This window comes from Tiliqua scincoides, chromosome 1, assembly GCF_035046505.1.
Source record: "Tiliqua scincoides isolate rTilSci1 chromosome 1, rTilSci1.hap2, whole genome shotgun sequence".
NCBI lineage: Eukaryota > Metazoa > Chordata > Lepidosauria > Squamata > Scincidae > Tiliqua > Tiliqua scincoides.
Genome location: NC_089821.1, coordinates 205,330,857 through 205,349,391, shown reverse-complemented (window position 1 = coordinate 205,349,391; position 18,535 = coordinate 205,330,857). Strand labels below are relative to the sequence as shown.

General features: G+C 43.9%; 1 protein-coding gene across 1 annotated transcript; it reads left to right on the top strand.

The window, feature by feature from the left end:
- The first annotated feature begins 3,535 nt into the window (after positions 1-3,535).
- Positions 3,536-17,268, top strand: SAMD3 (sterile alpha motif domain containing 3). The gene is given in 12 exon segments (XM_066622740.1): positions 3,536-3,614; positions 4,417-4,594; positions 6,755-6,940; positions 7,312-7,396; positions 9,754-9,906; positions 14,962-15,065; positions 15,067-15,163; positions 16,145-16,286; positions 16,289-16,315; positions 16,671-16,757; positions 17,011-17,053; positions 17,055-17,268. Coding segments are annotated over 12 exon segments (1,395 nt in total).
- Positions 17,269-18,535: the final 1,267 nt, after the last annotated feature.

Here is an 18,535-nt window from a genome sequence, read left to right as displayed (position 1 = left end):
CAAAAGAAAGGCCAGCCTTCTACACATAACAACACTGTTAGTGCAGTCTGGGAGCTGGTCTTGAATCTAGTTCCCCAAGATCCCAAATGTGTGTTTCTCAACTCCTTCAGCCAAAGATGCAGGAGCTCCTACCTAGAGGAACTGACTATTTGTACAGCTGAGATCACTCCTACATGGTGGTGTAGTGGCAGCTGCTGAAGTGCAGGAGCTCATGATGACACCTCCATAGCCACACCCAAGACCATCCATCAACAAAACAACTCTACATTTCTTCATTAGCTGCTTTCTTCTCTCGCCACTTATTTCCTAGTTTGAAACTTAGGGCACAATCCTAACCAGGTCTACTCAGAAGTATGTCCTATTGTGTTCAATGGGACTTACTCCCAGGACAGTGAGGTTAGGATTGCAGCCTTAGGGTGTGTTGCAGTAGCTTATAACAACTGTTTGTTGGCAACCTTCAGTCTCGAAAGACTATGGTATCGCGCTCTGAAAGGTGGTTCTGGCACAGCGTCTAGTGTGGCTGAAAAGGCCAATCCGGGAGTGACAATCCCTTCCACACCAGGAGCAAGTGCAGTCTGTCCCTGGTCTGTCTCCCTGGCTATAGGCCTTCCTTCTTTGCCTCAGACTGTTGGCCAAGTGTTGGGCACCCGCCTGGCAGTAGCCTGGTACCGGCCAGTGCTGGGGTACCACCAGCACTCACCTGGCAGTATTACCAACAAATGTGGCTTACAGCACGTTTGCAACAGTGTGCACCTTCGGTGAGCCAGTGCGTTGAGCCCAGGAGTGGGCTCTTAGACATTAATATGTGCCTCCAGGCAAATTTCTCTGATTGGCTCTTGCGGAGTCTGATGTTTCTTCTCAGCTAAGGTCCTTTCAGAAAGTTTAAAAGGCAGTGGCTGAGAACTTCTACTGATTACATCACCACTGCTGCTGTAGGAGAAGAGAGCTCCACTCTCCCCCACTTTCTCTCAAATACAGTAAGCTATTGGTATCTGCAGGGGATCTGTTCTCGGACCCCTCACAGATACCATATCCTGAGGATAATAAAATCTGCAGGGGGGCACATGGAAAACCGAAGCATTTCACCATGCGCTTTCTCCCCACACCTCAGAACATCTCCCAGATTTGACCTCTGGCATCTGGAAGGTCCTTGAGGCACTGTGGACGCAGGCTGTCACACGCATCCAATGTCAAACTAATGGATAAGGAGGCCTCAATCCTTGGCCAAGGCTGGCCCATCCATGAGGACACCTGTCAGTGGCATAGCTAATGATCGTGTAGCCCAGTGCAAAGCTCAAAATGTTGCCCTGGAAGTGATGTCACAACCTGAACTGACATTATACCCGGGCTTTTTAAAAAGTGAAAATTGGAAGGAACCCACCTCCTCCTTCCAGCAGCTCACCATCCACTTGCTCTGCTGCCTCCCCCCAGTCAGTAGCATAGCTAAGGCATCTGTTTGCTACCTGGGGTCAAAGAAGATTTTGTAGCCCCCTGCATGATAAAATCAAATTTAATTAAGGAAATAAATAAAAAGTTATTGGTTCCATGCTGTATCATAATAACATCTCATTGGCACTCAGAACAGTCTCATAGGTCAGTTTGGAGTTAAGCAAATCCTATTTTTGTTCTACAAGACAAGTGTTTCATTTTCTGGTTAATTGGCCATAACGTTTGATAGAATACTGATATTCCAGTGCCATTTGTTTCATTGCGCTCTGCATTAAATTACCTTTCCAATGATATATAACATGATGGTATTATTCATACATACCAAGATTTTCATAATTTCGGTCACTAGTGTCAAGCTCTGCTTGTTGCCTCCCTAAAGCTTGATGGCCAGTGCAACTGCTACCTCCTGCAACCCCTTAGCTATGCCACTGCCACCTGTAGTGGTTGCCTCTGGCAGCAGGTTGGCTTGGGGCACTCACTCCACCAACTTCTCCTTCTCCTCTCCCACTCCTTGGACTAGAAAAAAGGAACAGAAGAGGAAATGTGGAGGGAAGACTAGTACATCACCAGTTAAAAGGGGGCATCATTTGGATCACCATCTCAGGCACCAGGAAGTCTTGACTCAGTCCTTCCCCTGACCCTATGCTGTGGGCCTCCAATTTACCTGTCTGTTTTAATCCAAGTTCTTGCTAGGAGCTTAGTAGTTATAGCTGCTTGGTAGTTGGCACAATGTATTGTCGTCTTGACCATGAAATCTGCACTCTTCTTGCTTCCAGCTCTAGTCTTAAAGCACAGCCACATCACAGTAAGCAATGAAGTACGTTATAAATCCCCACAGGAGATATTTAAGGTTGACCAGTACATGACAACAGGGACTTTCGACACGTATGTCCCTCCCTGCTTCCAGTGGTGGATCTGCCATTAATGGGAAGGCGCAAATTCCCCAGGCGCAGAGCCTCGCACGTCTCTAGGACTGCGTGGAAGCCTCTTTGAGGCTCCTGACGCGCTCAGAAACTGTGCTTCTGGTTTGCTGGAAGCACAGTTTAAGAGCCCAGGGAAGTTTCAGTAGGCTTCCCTGGTGTGTCCTGGAGTTGCACAAGGCTCCATGCGGTCCAGGTAAGTGGGGGGGGGGGGGAGGCAGATTTGCACACCGGGAGGCGGTGGCATCTTGCAGGGGAGACCTTTGGCTGGGACCATGAGGCTGGGGAGGTTTGCCACTGCCTGCTTCCTGTATAGCAGACTTTAAATCTGTGCCAAACAGAATCTTCAAAAATCCTTATGAAAGCAAATGGGCCTCTCCATTTGGGAGAGCCTCAGTTCTGATCCTCAGGACACAGTGGAATACAGTGGCCAAGCCCCCTAAGAGACCCTAAGGAGGTGTTGTTTGGATAGCGGCTATCCTGACTCCTTCACCTTGCTGCTCAATATGCAGAAAGAGAAAGGTCTGTCTGCAATAAACACCTCCATTTCTTGCATTTCCTAGAAATAGGTGATATTGCTTAATGAAGTGGCATTCAAAAGCAGTGTGTAATAGTGCTCGCTCGCTCTCCCCCCCCCCCACTGGTGCCTCTTCACTAGTTTCTTTCCAGAGCCAAGTGGGTTAATGTATTCAGTTTGCTATACAGAAATATATATGTGAGAAATTCTTCTGTGTTTTTCCCCCCTCTTTCTGCAAAATGTCAACCATTTCCTGATAAGCACGATGGTGGCAAATTTCACACCTTTCTCAGATCTGTGTAGAAATCTGGGTGTTAATGGTTTGGGATCTGGGAGTGTTCTGTGTTATAAGGAAGGAAACTCCCAGTTCCGAACAGTGGCAAACAAGGCTGGAATGCTAAGAGCAGCTGAGACAAGGCTTTATAAAACTGGCTGCAGTCATTAACATGGTGTGTAAAAGAGTTATGCATTAGAACAAGTTATTATCATCATCGGTTTGGTGTGTCGAAGTGAGTCTCCCAATCGCAAGAAGGATAGTTGTCTGCAGATCTTTGGGCAAGGGAAGGCAAAAACGTCCTCAAATATTCAAAATTAAATAAATTTTTTTTCTCAAATTCTATAGTGGATTTTACGATCACAGCATATGAAGATGGAAAGTTGGTCAGTTGATCAAGTCTGCAACTGGTTGCTTCAAAATAACTTGAGGGAACTGGTACCTAAATTTTGTGGTAAGAGGATTTTTTGTGTGTGTGTGCATAATGTACAACATTTTCAAATGAGCTTTAAACATGTTAACTGAAATGAGGCTGCTGTTGTAACTTAAGGAATTGATTTACAAAAAACAGTTATCGGCTAAAACCTTAGGGTATATGGTGTGTTTATGCTGGTTGTAGTGCTCTCTCTCTCTCTCTCTCTCTCTCTCTCTCTCTCTCTCGTAGCAGTCTATTGTGGGGAGTTAGGGTTTCCAGCCTGGGGAAAGCTTTCACTCCATTTTTCCAGAATAGCAGGTGGCTTGTGAGGTACAGACAGGACTTGTGTCAGATTTCAGTGCTGAAAACTATTTTTAATAGAGCCTGGCTATAGAATGTATGTAGTTATCACACAGAAGTAATGTGTATAGTAATCACACAGCTCTACACCATCTCCTTTCTATTGAGCAACCACAATCCATCTAGAGACACGCAAGACCATACCTGGAATTGGGAGGAAAGGTTGTTAATATTGAGGATAAGACTTCAGCCCAGCTTGAACCTTGGCTGTCACCTCTCTTTTTAGCAATAAAGCTCTGAGCCCCCGCATGGGTTCACAAAACCAACAGCCTGCATAAAAGCATCAATATTCTGACACAGCCAAAAGGAGATCTGGTGTGGTGCAAATTGATTGCTTGTTTTACAGTTTGCATAGAACTTTTCCTTTAATGGTGAAAGAAACCTTTAAGCCCCAGAGATACCAACTGCTTTTTCCAGCATCCTCCACCTGGCAGCAATGGGCAATCGATATGCAATGATCCCTTGATCCTTCTTCTTTTAGAAGAAGAAGTGAGTGGAGCCACTCTCTTGGCTCTCAATGATTGGATGGTCCAGCAGCTGGTCAAGAAAATTGGGCACCAGGCTGTGTTAATGGATCTGATTAAAAAAGGCAAACAGACCACTGGACCTTCCTTGCTGAGTGAAATGCCTACTTCTGTGTTGCCGGTAGGAACCAGTGGGTAAGTCTGTGCAAAACAAAAACTGAAATACCAGGCTGCGGCACATTTTCTCATCGAAACAGCGGTAAGTTGCAGTGGTAGCAATTTTTATATTCACTGAATTTTTCCCACAACTCAAATTCCAAAGCTCAGCAGAAATGCCTGTTTAGTGCTTGCTGTTTCTGAATACAAAAACATTAACATGTTGGTGGTATTTATAAGCACTTTTATAATGTTCAGTTTTGATCACGTTTTGATGCATGTTTAAAATGATAGTGGCATAACCGTTCCCCCCCCCCTGAAAAAACAGTGAAGGGAGACAGCTGTGAGGGGCAGCTCCAGACTGAGGCAGTCATGGAGAAGAGGGGAGCACCTGTAACATTTTCTCCCTACCATGGTCGGAATCCAGCTTGTGGCCCTGTTTGGAATGCTCCCGTTGGTAAGATTGGCTTTGTGGCCTCAATCCTGCTTGTGGCCTGCTAGCAGGCTCTCCCTGCCTTTCTGCTCCACAACACTTTCCCAGGCAAGAAACGGAGTACGAAAGGCGAACAGATACAAATAAGGAGGACTGGTTGGTTGGCAACCTTCAGTCTCGAAAGACTATGGTATAAGCCTACAGCACCCAGTATTCCCAGGCGGTCTCCCATCCAAATACTAACCAGGCCTGACCCTGCTTAGCTTCCAAGATAAGACGAGATCGGGACTACGCCCAAGCAAAAGGATCAAACTAGACGTTACCGGAGTAATGTGACGTGATGGGTCTCCCAAGTCATCATTCACTTTTTGCCTCTGCTGCAGTTCCCATCCTTGTTGTGTCCTCTCCTCATGTAATACTTTTATTGAAAAACATCAGCTGTACAGGGGAAGGGAGTGTGAGTGAAGTGGGAAAGGCAGTGGGGTGAAAGAGTGAAAGTCCCCAATCCCCCCTCTACAGCTTTATGCCATTTCAGTGGCACCCCTCTCCCAGCTCATTGTTTAGGAAAAAAACACAACAGGCCATGTGAAGTGTTTCTGGTTACATGTGATTAGGCCCTAAGTCTGGGGAGGTGTACTGGAATGGAGCTAAAGAGCTGAATAATTATGCAGACGGTTCCCGTTGCTCAAGATGATGATGACTGGAGCGTAAAAAATCAGAGCAGCCCTGGGTTATATGGGCAGGGTGAATGGAGGCTACTGAAATTCTTTATAAAGCTAGTATCAACTTACTCTTTATATCATCCAGAAGAGTTAGGAATTTTAGCTTTCATTTTAGCTTCCTTGATGGTCTTTTTGTCTGAAATTGGAGAGAGCTGGATTCAAATCCTTGCTTAACTAGTAAGATCACCTGGTGACCTAGGGCCAGTCACTTTCTCTCAGGTGAACCAATCCCACTTTGTAGGTTAAAATGGACGTGGAAGCACTACAGTGAAATCACATCATACACGAGAAATTTTCAATGGTAATTTTAACTATGTGCTTTTTTGCCTTATGTGCTGACATTAAAACCTAACCACCACATAAAATGTGTCTCCATTTTGTGCAGGACACTCTGAGATCCTTGGAGGGTGGTTTTTAAAAAATAAAATGTAATAAATAAATATACATTTTTTGCTGATAGAATGTTTTATCTGTGACAGGGAGGTTTTCCTAACATGGTTCCTAATGGAGAATCTGGTGCACTGAATTAGAGCCCCATGCGAAGGCTCCTGGAGATGACTCTTGGTGCGTTGGTTTGCTAGCACAGAGTCTTGCCACACAGTGACTACACAAATCACTTCCGGATGGGGAGAAAACAGTCTTGTGAATCTAATTACTGTACTTTTAAGTTGACCTGTGTGGATGGAGTCACACTGAGTAAGCCATTTGAGCCGCTAAGAAGTGACTTGCAAGCTACTGAACTGCACCTGACAAAAGGAAATAGGCTTTGCCTACTTTGAATTTGCCTCTTGGACCAATAAGCCAATTTCAATTTCTCCTGCACTGTAAGTCATATTTCTTATGACTAAAATTGACAGGACTAAAGTTGATCTAAAATTGACAGGACTAGTAAAATCCACAGGTTTTCAAAACCATGTGCAGCCACAGATAGGGATATGCCTTAAGTTGAATCAGACCATTGGTCCATCTAGTTCAGTATTGTCTACAATGAATGGCAGGAGATTATGAGCTTCTGGAAATAATTGTTTCTATTTTCTTTGCCAGGAAACACATGAAGCACGTTTTAGCAGAATACAAAGCTGTGCAATGGACAAATTCATATTTTCTGCCAGAGTTTCCTTACGATGTCAAATGCATATTAGCAGAGAGAAAATGTCCTGATCACAGTACAAGAATAAGGATAATTGAATTCTTGCAAGCTGACATGACAAAGTACCTTGAAGGGTCGCTGTAAGTAAGGCAGTTCTTAGCATTCTGTCTCATGGGAGCAATACGAATATGGGATGAATTTCCATAAGGATGACAAATTGACCTCTGCACGCTGTGGATTTTGGTTTGAAGGCTGCTTGGATGCAAAACATAATCTAGCAATAGACCTGTGGCTGCATGAGACTTGCAAGGGAATGGGGGGAGGCCAGGAGGATGGCCGGGGAAGGACAAGAAGCACAGTTTTTCAGTGAGCTATAGACAGACACTGATATCCCAGGAACTGAATGCAGCTTCATGGCTTGGCTCCCTTTCTGCAATGGTTCTATCTGCAAACTACTGTCCTGACTCTTGACATAGTTGCCAGCCTGTATGTATTTCTTTTGCGTGGGCAGGTATCCGACCACTCAGCAGTACAACGATGTAGTGAGTGCAGTGCTGCAGGCATACCCCTTTCTGGATTACGATGAGAATGGCTTCGTAAGTATCCAAACTCATACAGTTCTGTGCGCGAGTGATTTTAGCTGATCGTTTGAAGACGGTGGAAATTGAATTGAGCTAAAATGATACTTGGTGCCTAATTTATTTACCATCATTAATTTTGCCCCAGCTGATGGGGCAAATCAGCACATTTGCTGATGTGCCCTTTAGAGTGGTGGTTTTCTTATTTAGCAGGGAGAAAATAACAGCGCGTGTTAGTTTGTCTTTTTTTAAGACTGTGAACCCCTTGGGAAAGGGAACTATCTCTTGCTATGTAGGCTACTTGGAGAACGTTTTTGTTGTTGAAAAGCAGGATAACCACAAACATTTCTAGCTTGAAATAAGCTAAGAGTCCAATCCTATTCTTTCTGCTCCCCATTGATGTTGTGGTGCCAAAATGGCAATCACTGCCTCCTATGGTGGGGGGGGGGGCAGTTGCAGAAGTATCCTCTAGGCCAGGGGGTCTTCAAACCCTGGCCCAGGGGCCAGATGCGGCCCACAGCAAGCCTCTTTCTGGCCCGTGGCCGACCTCTTGTCCCCTGAAAGCCTCTGGCCCACTCAACTGAACATGACCAGAACTGTGTTCCGACTGTGTCTGGAGGGCCAGAGAGATTGAATGAATGAGCCCATTCATTCATTTATTCACTCATCTAAGTTCCATCTCTAATTTATTAAAATTTTATATTTAAATTTTTTTTTCTGGCCCTCCACACCACGCCAGATATTTGATGCAGCCCTCTGGCCAAAAAGTTTGGAGACCCCTGCTCTAGGTAAGGGAACAATTATAAGAGTAAGTCTCAGCAGCATGGACATGTCTTCTTGGACCTGCGATACCTATTTTGCTGTCACAAGTCTGTGTTGACCTGCACTATGGAACTGGGCCCAGGAAGGGGGTAAGAATATCAGCAGTGCTGTCCCCATTAAAGCATCAACCTTCAGCCTCCTTCTTTCTCTAGGCAGCTTTCCAAGGCCTTTGTTTCTTATAGCACTGCAGAGCTCTCAGCCTTTCATCTCCTCTGTCTTGCCATCAGCACCACCTGAGCTTCTGAAACTTGGGTGCCAAATTGGGCATGCTCTCTCACTGTCTCCTTGCAGAGGCCTGGATCAAGCATTCCCATCGCTTCAGGAACAGAAGCACTCGTCCAGGAGTTTCATGATATGAAAGCTCCCTTTGGGCACGGGGGGGCCTCTGACCACTCTGCTCAGATGGTGCCATGATTGCGATAGATCAAGACAGGTCGCCATGGGTCTGATAGTGACTCCAGACAATGTACAGACCAAAACAGGATGAAAGGTCTTTAAGAGTAATACCTTACTTACTGAGACCTTACTAACTAACTTACTAAGACTTTACTAACTGTGTAAGGGGCACTTTTTCAAGTGGGTGCTCCTCTTTTATTTAGCAGGGGGAGAGTAACTGGCCTTCCTAACCCCAGCAGTCTTTTCTAGTGACTGCTTGCTGGTGTTCTTTTGCATCTTTTTAGATTGTGAGCCCTTCTCTGTAAACTACTTTGTGAAATTTTTGTTGAAAAGCAGTATATAAATACTGTTAATAATTATAATAATTCTGTGAAATAATTATCTTGGAAATGGGTCATGATCACCGATGACCCATTTCCTAGATAATTATTTCACAGACTACTTAAAGTCTTGAAATTTTGTTTTCAAATCTGTCTTGAAATTTCTCTTACTCTTCCCAATATTTCCTACTCTCCCCACTTACCTTGAATTCTATATCAGCTGCTTTTTCTGATGTAGACAGTCTTAACAATCAGGAAATTATCCCTTGCAAACAGGAAATACCACATGATGCTAAGAGCACTGGAAGGATCGACTTCCTAAGCTGAATGGCCTGCCTTTTAAATGTGATTGGCAGTGGGTGACCAATTAGTGAACTTTATTTTCACTCAGTTTTTAACAGTTGCTCTGTTACTCATCCAGAACCTTTGGAATAAGGTCTAAATGTATGGGAAGTTCATACATGCACATTCATCACTCAGGCATTGAAACATCAGATAATTATTTGAATGTATGAAACTGTACCATTTCTTTTGCCTCCGTCGAACAAATACACAGCATTTGCAATTTCATTGTTCGTAAAACTAAATTTAAACAAAGGCATCCCCTGATATCCTTTCAGGGCAGTCACCCCATTCTTCCTAGACATGAATGGATGTAAAAGAGCTCCTTCAAATTAGAGGTGTGTTTAAAAAATAATCTTTTGGAAACGTGTACTAAAGGTTCGTTTTTTCCTCCTGTCTGGGAAATAGTAGATAAGATGTCTCTTGAGAAAATAGATAAAGCTCTTGGAAGGCACTAATGGTTTTTTTTTTTCTTTAAAAAACAAAATGATGCAGTTTCTATGGAAACGAGCCCTTAAAGACCTTTTCAAGTATGTGTGGAGGCCAATAGAAGATGATGAACAGGTAGTGAGAAACAAATGCAAGTTTGGACACAGACGGGGACAGACCAGGAAACTGAATGAAAACAGATGTGGGGAAGGCCAAACAGTGCGCACAAAACTAAGCATTTGGATCTTGACTGAATGAGGAAATGGAGAGTTTGAATTTTTGTTGCCAAATGTTCTTCTTGGCTTGAAATAAATGGGCCTTCCTCACTAGATTCCTTCTCCTATATGACAAGCTTTTAGGCTTTTGTGGAACCATATGGCTGAGCCTTTTTTCTAGTGCAGGGTCCAAAGCCAGTGGTTCCCAAACCTTTTCGAGTGGTAGCTCCCTTGACCTACTGGGTCATTGGCCACAGTTCCCCAACAGGGCTACAATCCTACACATTGTATAGGGCGGCAAGCTTTTCATGAGGATTCTGCATCATCCCTGGCTGGTTTCCACGACTCCCCAGGGAGCCACAGCTAGTTTGGGAACCACTGCTGTAGTCCTAAGAAGTTCTATTGATTTCATCGGGACTTGCTTTCCAATTGTATGCTTAGGTTGTAACTCTCTTTACAGTTCTAGACTTCACTAGCCCCTGAATGCAGAATGAAAGCGGTTTCTTCCATTGCTGTATGACACACTGCTAAATGGTGTCTGAGAGCAACACACATTTATTTGACTGAGAATCAGCTGAATTAAAAGTTTATAACAAGTCTCAGCAGCAGCTCGGCAGGTCTTCCTCAAGACTATGGTTTTTATCACATTTGGGAATTATCTTAGCAGTTAGAAATACTAAATAGGCTAGGCAGTGATATTCTGTTGTGTCCTATCTAAGGATTAATGACAAGCTTTCTTGCCTTGTTGAGTCTGGAGAAAGGAGAAGTCTCTTGAGAAACCTTTTGCACATACCACTATTTGCATGCACACACCTTAGTAGCATGGGGAACAGTATGGCTAGTTTGTGCTGGCCTTGTCTTGGGCAAATGAGACTCTTCTAGTCTGTTGTATTGCCTTATAATAGGGATCACCAAACTATGGCCCAGGAGCCACATCCATCATTCCACAGGATTTTATCTGGCCTGCAGCAACTTAATCTATTTTTCCCCAACATGCACTTCTGTCCGCTGTACTCCTTTCCATGTGAGCCTGTCCCAGTGAGCCTGTGGACCTGTCCCAGTGAGCGCAACCTGCAGGTCCTCCGAGCTGCTCACAGCAAAGTCCAGCAGACTGCCAGGAGATGTGCTAACGACTACTGGCTCCAGCTCTGCTCCCAGATACAGATAGCAGCTGACACGGGCAACATCAAGGGGATGTATGATGGTATCAAGCAGGCCCTAGGTCCAACACAGAAGAAAATTGCCCCTCTGAAGTCTGCAGCAGGCAAGGTCATCCAGGATCGGGTGCAGCAGATGGAACGCTGGGTGCATCACTACTCTGAGCTATATTCCAGAGAAAATGTAGTCACCGAAGAAGCGCTGAACAACATTGAGTGTCTGCCTGTGTTGGAGGAGCTTGACAGTGAACCAACCCTAGAAGAACTTCACGTGGCCCTGGACTCCCTTGCCTTTGGCAAGGCACCTGGAAAAGACAGCATCCCTGCTGAAGTCCTAAAGTGCTGCAAAGAGATCATTGTCACTGAGCTGCATGAAATCCTCTGTCTCTGCTGGAGAGAAGGTGGAGTACCTCAAGACATGAGGGATGCAAACATCATCACGCTGTACAAGAACAAAGGCGACAGGGGTGACTGCAATAACTACCGTGGCATCTCTCTCCTTAGCGTTGTAGGAAAGTTGTTTGCCCGAGTTGCACTAAAGAGGCTCCAGGTACTTGCAGAGAGCGTTTATCCAGAATCACAGTGCAGATTCCGAGCCAACAGGTCCACCACTGATATGGTATTCTCCCTTAGACAACTGCAGGAGAAATGCAGGGAACAATGACAGCCACTCTTTATAGCCTTCATAGATCTCACGAAGGCCTTCGATCTGGTCAGCAGGGATGGCCTCTTCAAGATTCTCCCCAATATTGGATGTCCACCCAGGCTCCTCAGCATCATCAGATCCTTCCACAAGGACTTGAAGGGCACTGTTATCTTTGATGGCTCCACATCAGACCCCTTTGACATCCGAAGCGGAGTGAAGCAGGGCTGGGTTCTTGCACCAACCTTGTTTGGGATTTTCTTCACCGTTCTGCTGAAGCATGCCTTTGGAACTGCAACAGAAGGCATCTATCTCCGGACCAGATCAGACGGACAGCTCTTCAACCTCCAGACTGACAGCAAAGTCCAAAGTCCAGCTGAAATGTCTGCGTGACTTCCTCTTTGCCGACAATGCAGCTCTCACTACCCACTCTGCCAAAGATCTCCAGCAGCTCATGGATCGTTTTAGCAATGCCTGCCAAGATTTTGGACTGACAATCAGCCTGAAGAAAACACAGGTTATGGTTCAGGATGTGGACTTACCTCCCTGCATTACAATCTCTGTACATTAACTGGAGGTTGTCCATGACTTTGTGTACCTTGGCTCAACGATCTCCGACACTCTTTCTCTCGATACCGAGCTAAACAAACGCATCGGTAAAGCAGCTACCACGTTTTCCAGACTCACAAAGAGTCTGGTCCAACAAGAAGCTGATGGAACATACCAAGATCCAGGTCTACAGAGCTTGCGTCCTGAGTACACTTCTGTACTGCAGCGAGTCATGGACTCTTCGCTCACAACTGAAGAGGAAACTGGAGAGGAAACTGAACACTTTCCACATGCGCTGCCTCCGACGCATTCTTGGCATCACCTGGCAGGACAAAGTTCCAAACAACACAGTCTTGGAATGTGCTGGAATCCCTAGCATGCATGCACTGCTGAAACAGAGACGCCTGCGTTGGCTCGGTCATGTTGTGAGAATGGATGATGGCTGGATCCCAAAGGATCTCCTCTATGGAGAACTCATGCAAGGAAAGCGCCCTACAGGTAGACCACAGCTGCGATACAAGGACATCTGCAAGAGGGATCTGAAGGCCTTAGGGATGGACCTCAACAAGTGGGAAACCCTGGCCTCAGCGGCCCGCTTGGAGGCAGGCTGTGCAGCATGGCCTTTCCCAGTTTGAAGAGACACTTGGCCAACAGTGTGAGGCTAAGAGGCAAAGAAGGAAGGCCCATAGCCAGGGAGACAGACCAGGGGCAGACTGCACTTGCTCCCAGTGTGGAAGGGATTGTCACTCCCGAATTGGCCTTTTCAGCCACACTAGACGCTGTTCCAGAACCACCTTTCAGAGCGCAATACCATAGTCTTTCGAGACTGAAGGTTGCCAACACTCCTTTCCATGTGGCCACAGTGATGTTCGCCTGGCTAAATCCTCATTTTCAGTTACCGCATGTTTTATGACCCTCAAAGAATAATTATTCAATGTCAGCTTCACACCTGCTGATAAAACAGATTTGGTTTCCCCATGTAGATTGTACAACAATGCCATAAAACTATCATGGTGAGAAAATAGTGTCATTTTTTGCACATGCGTAAACAAATAATAACTGGGTTTCTGCAATGGTTCGGGCAGAAGCAGTGTGCTATGTGTTGCTTGCCTTCACCCTATATAAAGCTGATGTTTTGGGACCACAAAAATATGGAAAATATATAATGTGGCCCTCATACCGAAAACAGGGCAAAACTAAGGCTGTGACAGGGCAGAACTAAGGTTGTGATAAGGCTTCACCCAAATTAGATAGTATTTTCAGGATGCCAAGAGAATCCCTGCCTTATAGTTTACTGCAGTAGAGAAGGAATTCTCTTGACATTCTGAAAATTCTTCCTAATTTGAGTGAAGTCTTATCACATTCTTATTTCTGCCCTAACACAGCTGGGGGGTTCAGACTTGGACTATACATATAGCGGAATGGAGCGGTAGTTCTGAAAAGGTAAACTGGACTGTACCACTTGAGACAACAGATGAATGATCACAGCCTCCATGCCAGCAGAACTCTGGCACAGCAAGGAGCAGTCTGGCTAGAACTGATCTCCCTGATCTGCTAGTGTTTTCATTTCAGGTTTTCAATGTGATGCAACTGTCAAAAGGGTCTCTACCTCTTGTAATCTGAAATGGCTTCATTGAGTCTTTCACCTTGTTCTACTGCTTGTGCAGACTGTTAGTATTTGTATTTTAGAATTACATTTTTATGAGGTTGTGCTCCAGTGGCCTGTTAGTGGGTGTGTTAACACTGAAGATTAGGTTGAAAATATATGCTCACCAAAGTGGCATGTTTTTCTTTAAATTGGTCTATATGTGCCATGAAATTAGTAGACGCCAAATTTCCTTTAGATGACATGATGCACATAAGAAATATAAGCGAGCGCTTTAATTGCTTGATTGCTTTAATTCACCTACTTTTGTTTCACTTCTACTGCTGGTGAGTAGAAAGAAATGTGAACTCAAAACCCCAACTTCTTTTTCCACATACGCTAATTCTGATTAGCCATGCCTTATAATTACCAGTTTCATTATCCTAGTTACTGGTGAGATTATATTTATTTCCACCATTATAATCTGTTTGCCAATTTAGAATTACCAACTCTTCTCCAAGATCAACACTTAAATTACTTAATTGCGGTGCCGATATGCTGTTTGGGGGCGGTTTCTTTCCCCCATATTTTTAGCTAAAATGCATAATAAACACTTGGAAATTGGCAGAAGGAATGTGTCTCTAGTAATCTGGAAAGTTGGAGCACTGTGTCTAACTGACTGGATATAGCAAAGTGTTCCAAGTTTGCAGGAAAAGTCTGTGCTAATTGCCGACAGGAGTAATGCTTAAGAGGAGAGGGCTTGCCTTCACCTTGAGAAAGAAATTTCAATGTCATTGCCAATTACAAGGAAGAATGTCATTGTATTAGAACATTGTTTTCAGACTTGTGACCGGAGATTGAATTTGGACATCTGCATTATTCGTGAAAGCAATTAAAAAAACTACCTTGACAGAAAAATTTCAGTGCTCTCGTCTTTAAAAGGAAGTAGTGATGGGAATTACTGGAATAAAGCCCAGGAACTCTCACGGCAAACCACACGCTTCAAAATCTTTTCAAAAAATAACTATCATATTTTACAAGGTTGGTAAACTGCAGCGCTATGGGCCTCCTTGGCCATGGCTCTGTAAACATGCACTCTGTGATAGTGAATCCGTATTTTAACAGGTTCAGAATATTTACAGTGAAGACCTTGATGATGAGATAAATGACCATATTCACTGGTTTAAGGAAGAATACATGAAAACGGAGAGAAATTGGGTTGAAGTGGATGACCCAGACTTTAGACATTAGAAGAAAAATGATAAGCAACAGAATGCCTTTGAAAGAGGTTCTCAGATTATTCCCGTTGTTAAGGTGTTCTTACCAGGTAAGGGTATTTTCAAAGAAACAATATTGCGCTATGTGATGCAAGTGATTATAGATCTCTACTTTGCTGCATGTCTCAAGCAAACCAGGCATTTGCACAACTTCTTTAGAAGTTTCGCTTGTAATCTACACAGATTCAGTGATCGTATCTCATGGAGTGTGTGTACATATGTACTCATATAATTCTTTAATTCATTAAGGGCGCAATCCAAACCTGCGCTGGAGCAGGCAAGACAGGAGGCTTGCGCTGCATCCAACGCAGGTTCGTTGGGTGCAGCGGCTCAGCCACGGGCAAGGGGAAGCTCTTCCCCTTACCCCTGGGTAAGAGCTGTGCGCCCCTATGGGTCTCCTCGGACCTGCAACACCTCTGGAAGTGGTGCAAGTTCGAGGAGAGCAGAGCAACTGGAAGCCGCTCTGTTCTCTCTGGGGACAGGGGTTGGGATCCAGCATAACCGCCGTGTCCCAGCCCCACCCCCCACGCACCCGCCCCCAGGGTTGCCCATCACCTGCCCTCCCCCCGGCCCAGAAACACCCCCTTCCAAGCCCCCCATGCCTACTTTTGCCGTTTGCGGTGCTGCAGGAGCCGCCGCAGAGGCTTCTGCCTGTCTCTGCGCTTTGGCGCATCTGAACGCAGCTCCCACCCACAGAGGCACAAACATGCTTTATGGCACGTTTGCAACCCTCCAGGGCCTCCTATGCTGGCATAACTGCCAGTTAGGATTGTGCCCTAATTCTTTAACTCATATATGAACCTTTCACTGCTCCTAAATGCAGTGGCCTCAGCAAGGTCACTAATTGAAGTTTCATTGAGTTCAACAGCATCTTATGCTTCTTTAATGTTCTTTGAATTTAGGCCATTTCTAGCCTTGGAAATCAGGCTCACTGACTTTAAACAAAACTTACTTCCAACAGTAAATTGTAACCTGAAGCATGTATTCTGTTGCATTTTCTGAATTACAGTTCTTCTCTCCCCCCTCCTTAGCTTTTCAGAGAATTTCAGTTTCAAACACACAAGGATGTTTACAAGAAAACAGTGGAAATTTGGGAGGCATACTCAGAAAACATACTGACTTCATACTTGGTGAAGGATAATCCAATTAATATTATTCTACAAAAATGTCTGAGGAGCACATGGAAGACAGTGTTCTGAAATGTTGGTATATGCAGTTGTGTCTGGTTTTAAAGTAGCAACTGGGAAAGATATTTTGTACTAAGTAAATATTTTACAAAGTGTATTGAGAAAGGGCTGTTTATTTTCAGGTAGATGGAATAAGTGCTATGCAGAATATAAAATGGCTGATTAACAGAGAAAGGAGGGATAATTACTCATTCTTGAGATACTGAACCTGTCTTCAGAAAGTTATTAGTGCATTGGGGGAAAAAACTTGTCAACTATCGGGAAAAAACCCATTCAAATCCAGAGCAGCCTACGTTTGTCACCAACTGGCTTTTTAGAGCTCGACCCCTTCCGGTTGTAATCCTGCTATCTATAACTTTATGCTTGACAGATCTGAAAATGACTGCCACGTGTTTACTTTTGCCAGATGTTTTCAGAGAGGATACTTTTTTGCTTGCTGCTGTGAATGAAGAGATAAGTAGACCTACATTGTTCTGGGTACTGTACAATAATATAATGCACATGCCCATGGCTGCAGGTTCACTATTCAGATAAGAACATGAGGCAAAAAGAAAATGGAATTGAAGGAAGATTGAATCTGATAAACTCAGCTGACCATTATTCTGTGCAAAGCTTGCAATAATCGTGATTTTCTTAGCCAACCAATGAAATGCAAGAATACCTTTGATTTGTATACTTTTTTATTTTTCTACACCAGGTGAAATTGTCAGCACCAGTGCTAGAAGTAAAATACCCATTTAATGTAAACATGTGTGTTTTCTCTGTACATGGAGGAGAAACTGGCCCAGCTTGCTGATTGTACAGTGACTGCTCTGCTGACTGCATATCATGTCTTTGGCATTTCAATCCCCCAAAGGCTCCATAACACCCTGGACTTCTTGGACTCCCTCATCTTTGATGTGAAATGTCCACAATTACTTTCAGTGAAATCCAAGAGAAGTGGAAAATGTAACTGTCTCAATACTTAATAATGCACAATAAAGCTACTTTAGAAGTAACCTTTGGGAGTAATCCTGGTGTCTCTTTGATGGACTTAATAGTACACTTCTTTCAGTGGAAAGACAATCTTTATAACCTAATATTTTTCCCCTCAAACAACAATCAAATAAGAATGCCTTAACTTTTGGCTTCAGAAAAATTCATAATTTTCCCAAACAAATATTCATGTCCTTATTGGACTTAGACTAAGGATGTAGTGTGATGTGGATTGCTTTTGTATGTGAATGCCCTTTGTATCTGGTTTTATAACTTTATAGGATTCCTTTTGGAGGTATGCAAAAGTACTCAACAGCCTAAAGCTGTCCTACATTTTATAAAATGTAGGCTCTGGTTTTAATGCACAGTGCTAGACTGTGGTGTGGTTCACCTAGATATGACTGAAGAGACTTATATTGCTGTTTCCTCAGGATTTGTAACTTCAGACATTTTAAAAATGATCCTTAAAGAGAAACCAAGAATGGCAGGTTCACATTGTCCAAGTCATTTGACCCTCCCCCCTTTTCTAAAAGTATGGAAGCAAGAAAATGAAGGCCACTTTAAATTTTATATATGCAGCATGGTCTAGAAGAGCCCAAGAGGAGGTGGAACAATGCACTTGGAAAGATCAAGAATGGAAGCAGACAGAAAGGATCCTTGTGGAATGATCACAGTTTTGGCATAGTAATCAAGGCCAAGCCAAAACTGTAGACTGCTGGTAAACAAGTAGCATGTAGGCAGAAGTACATATTTGCTTCCTACACTAATTCCATCAGATCCATAGGAAAGCACATCATCCCACTCACCTGTGTGATGCTTGTTTACACAAGTTTCCAAGAGCAACAAAGAGCAAATCATACCTACTCTGTTAGCATCAGTGATTTTTACAAGGCATTGCCCACACATCTTCATTTTTTTCTTTTTTGTAGCCATACAGTTTGGAAACTCTTGCTCTCTGCTGTAAAACAGATATTTTCAGAATGCTGAAATTTTGCACCAACTTCTGCACATGTACAGGACATGTAAGAAATGAACAAGCCCCAAGTATAAAGATCACTGACGGGTACAAAAGAGTTGCATGAAAAAATCATCCGCACACAATGCCTCCAATTTTTTGTGTGTTGCAGATACAACGAAAATGCAATTTAAATGTAAACAGCCTGAACAAAATGTATAAAAATATATGCAACATTGAGAAAGACTGAACAGAATAACGCAATTCATATAATGGCCCTGACTCACACTTTTCTATGGCACATG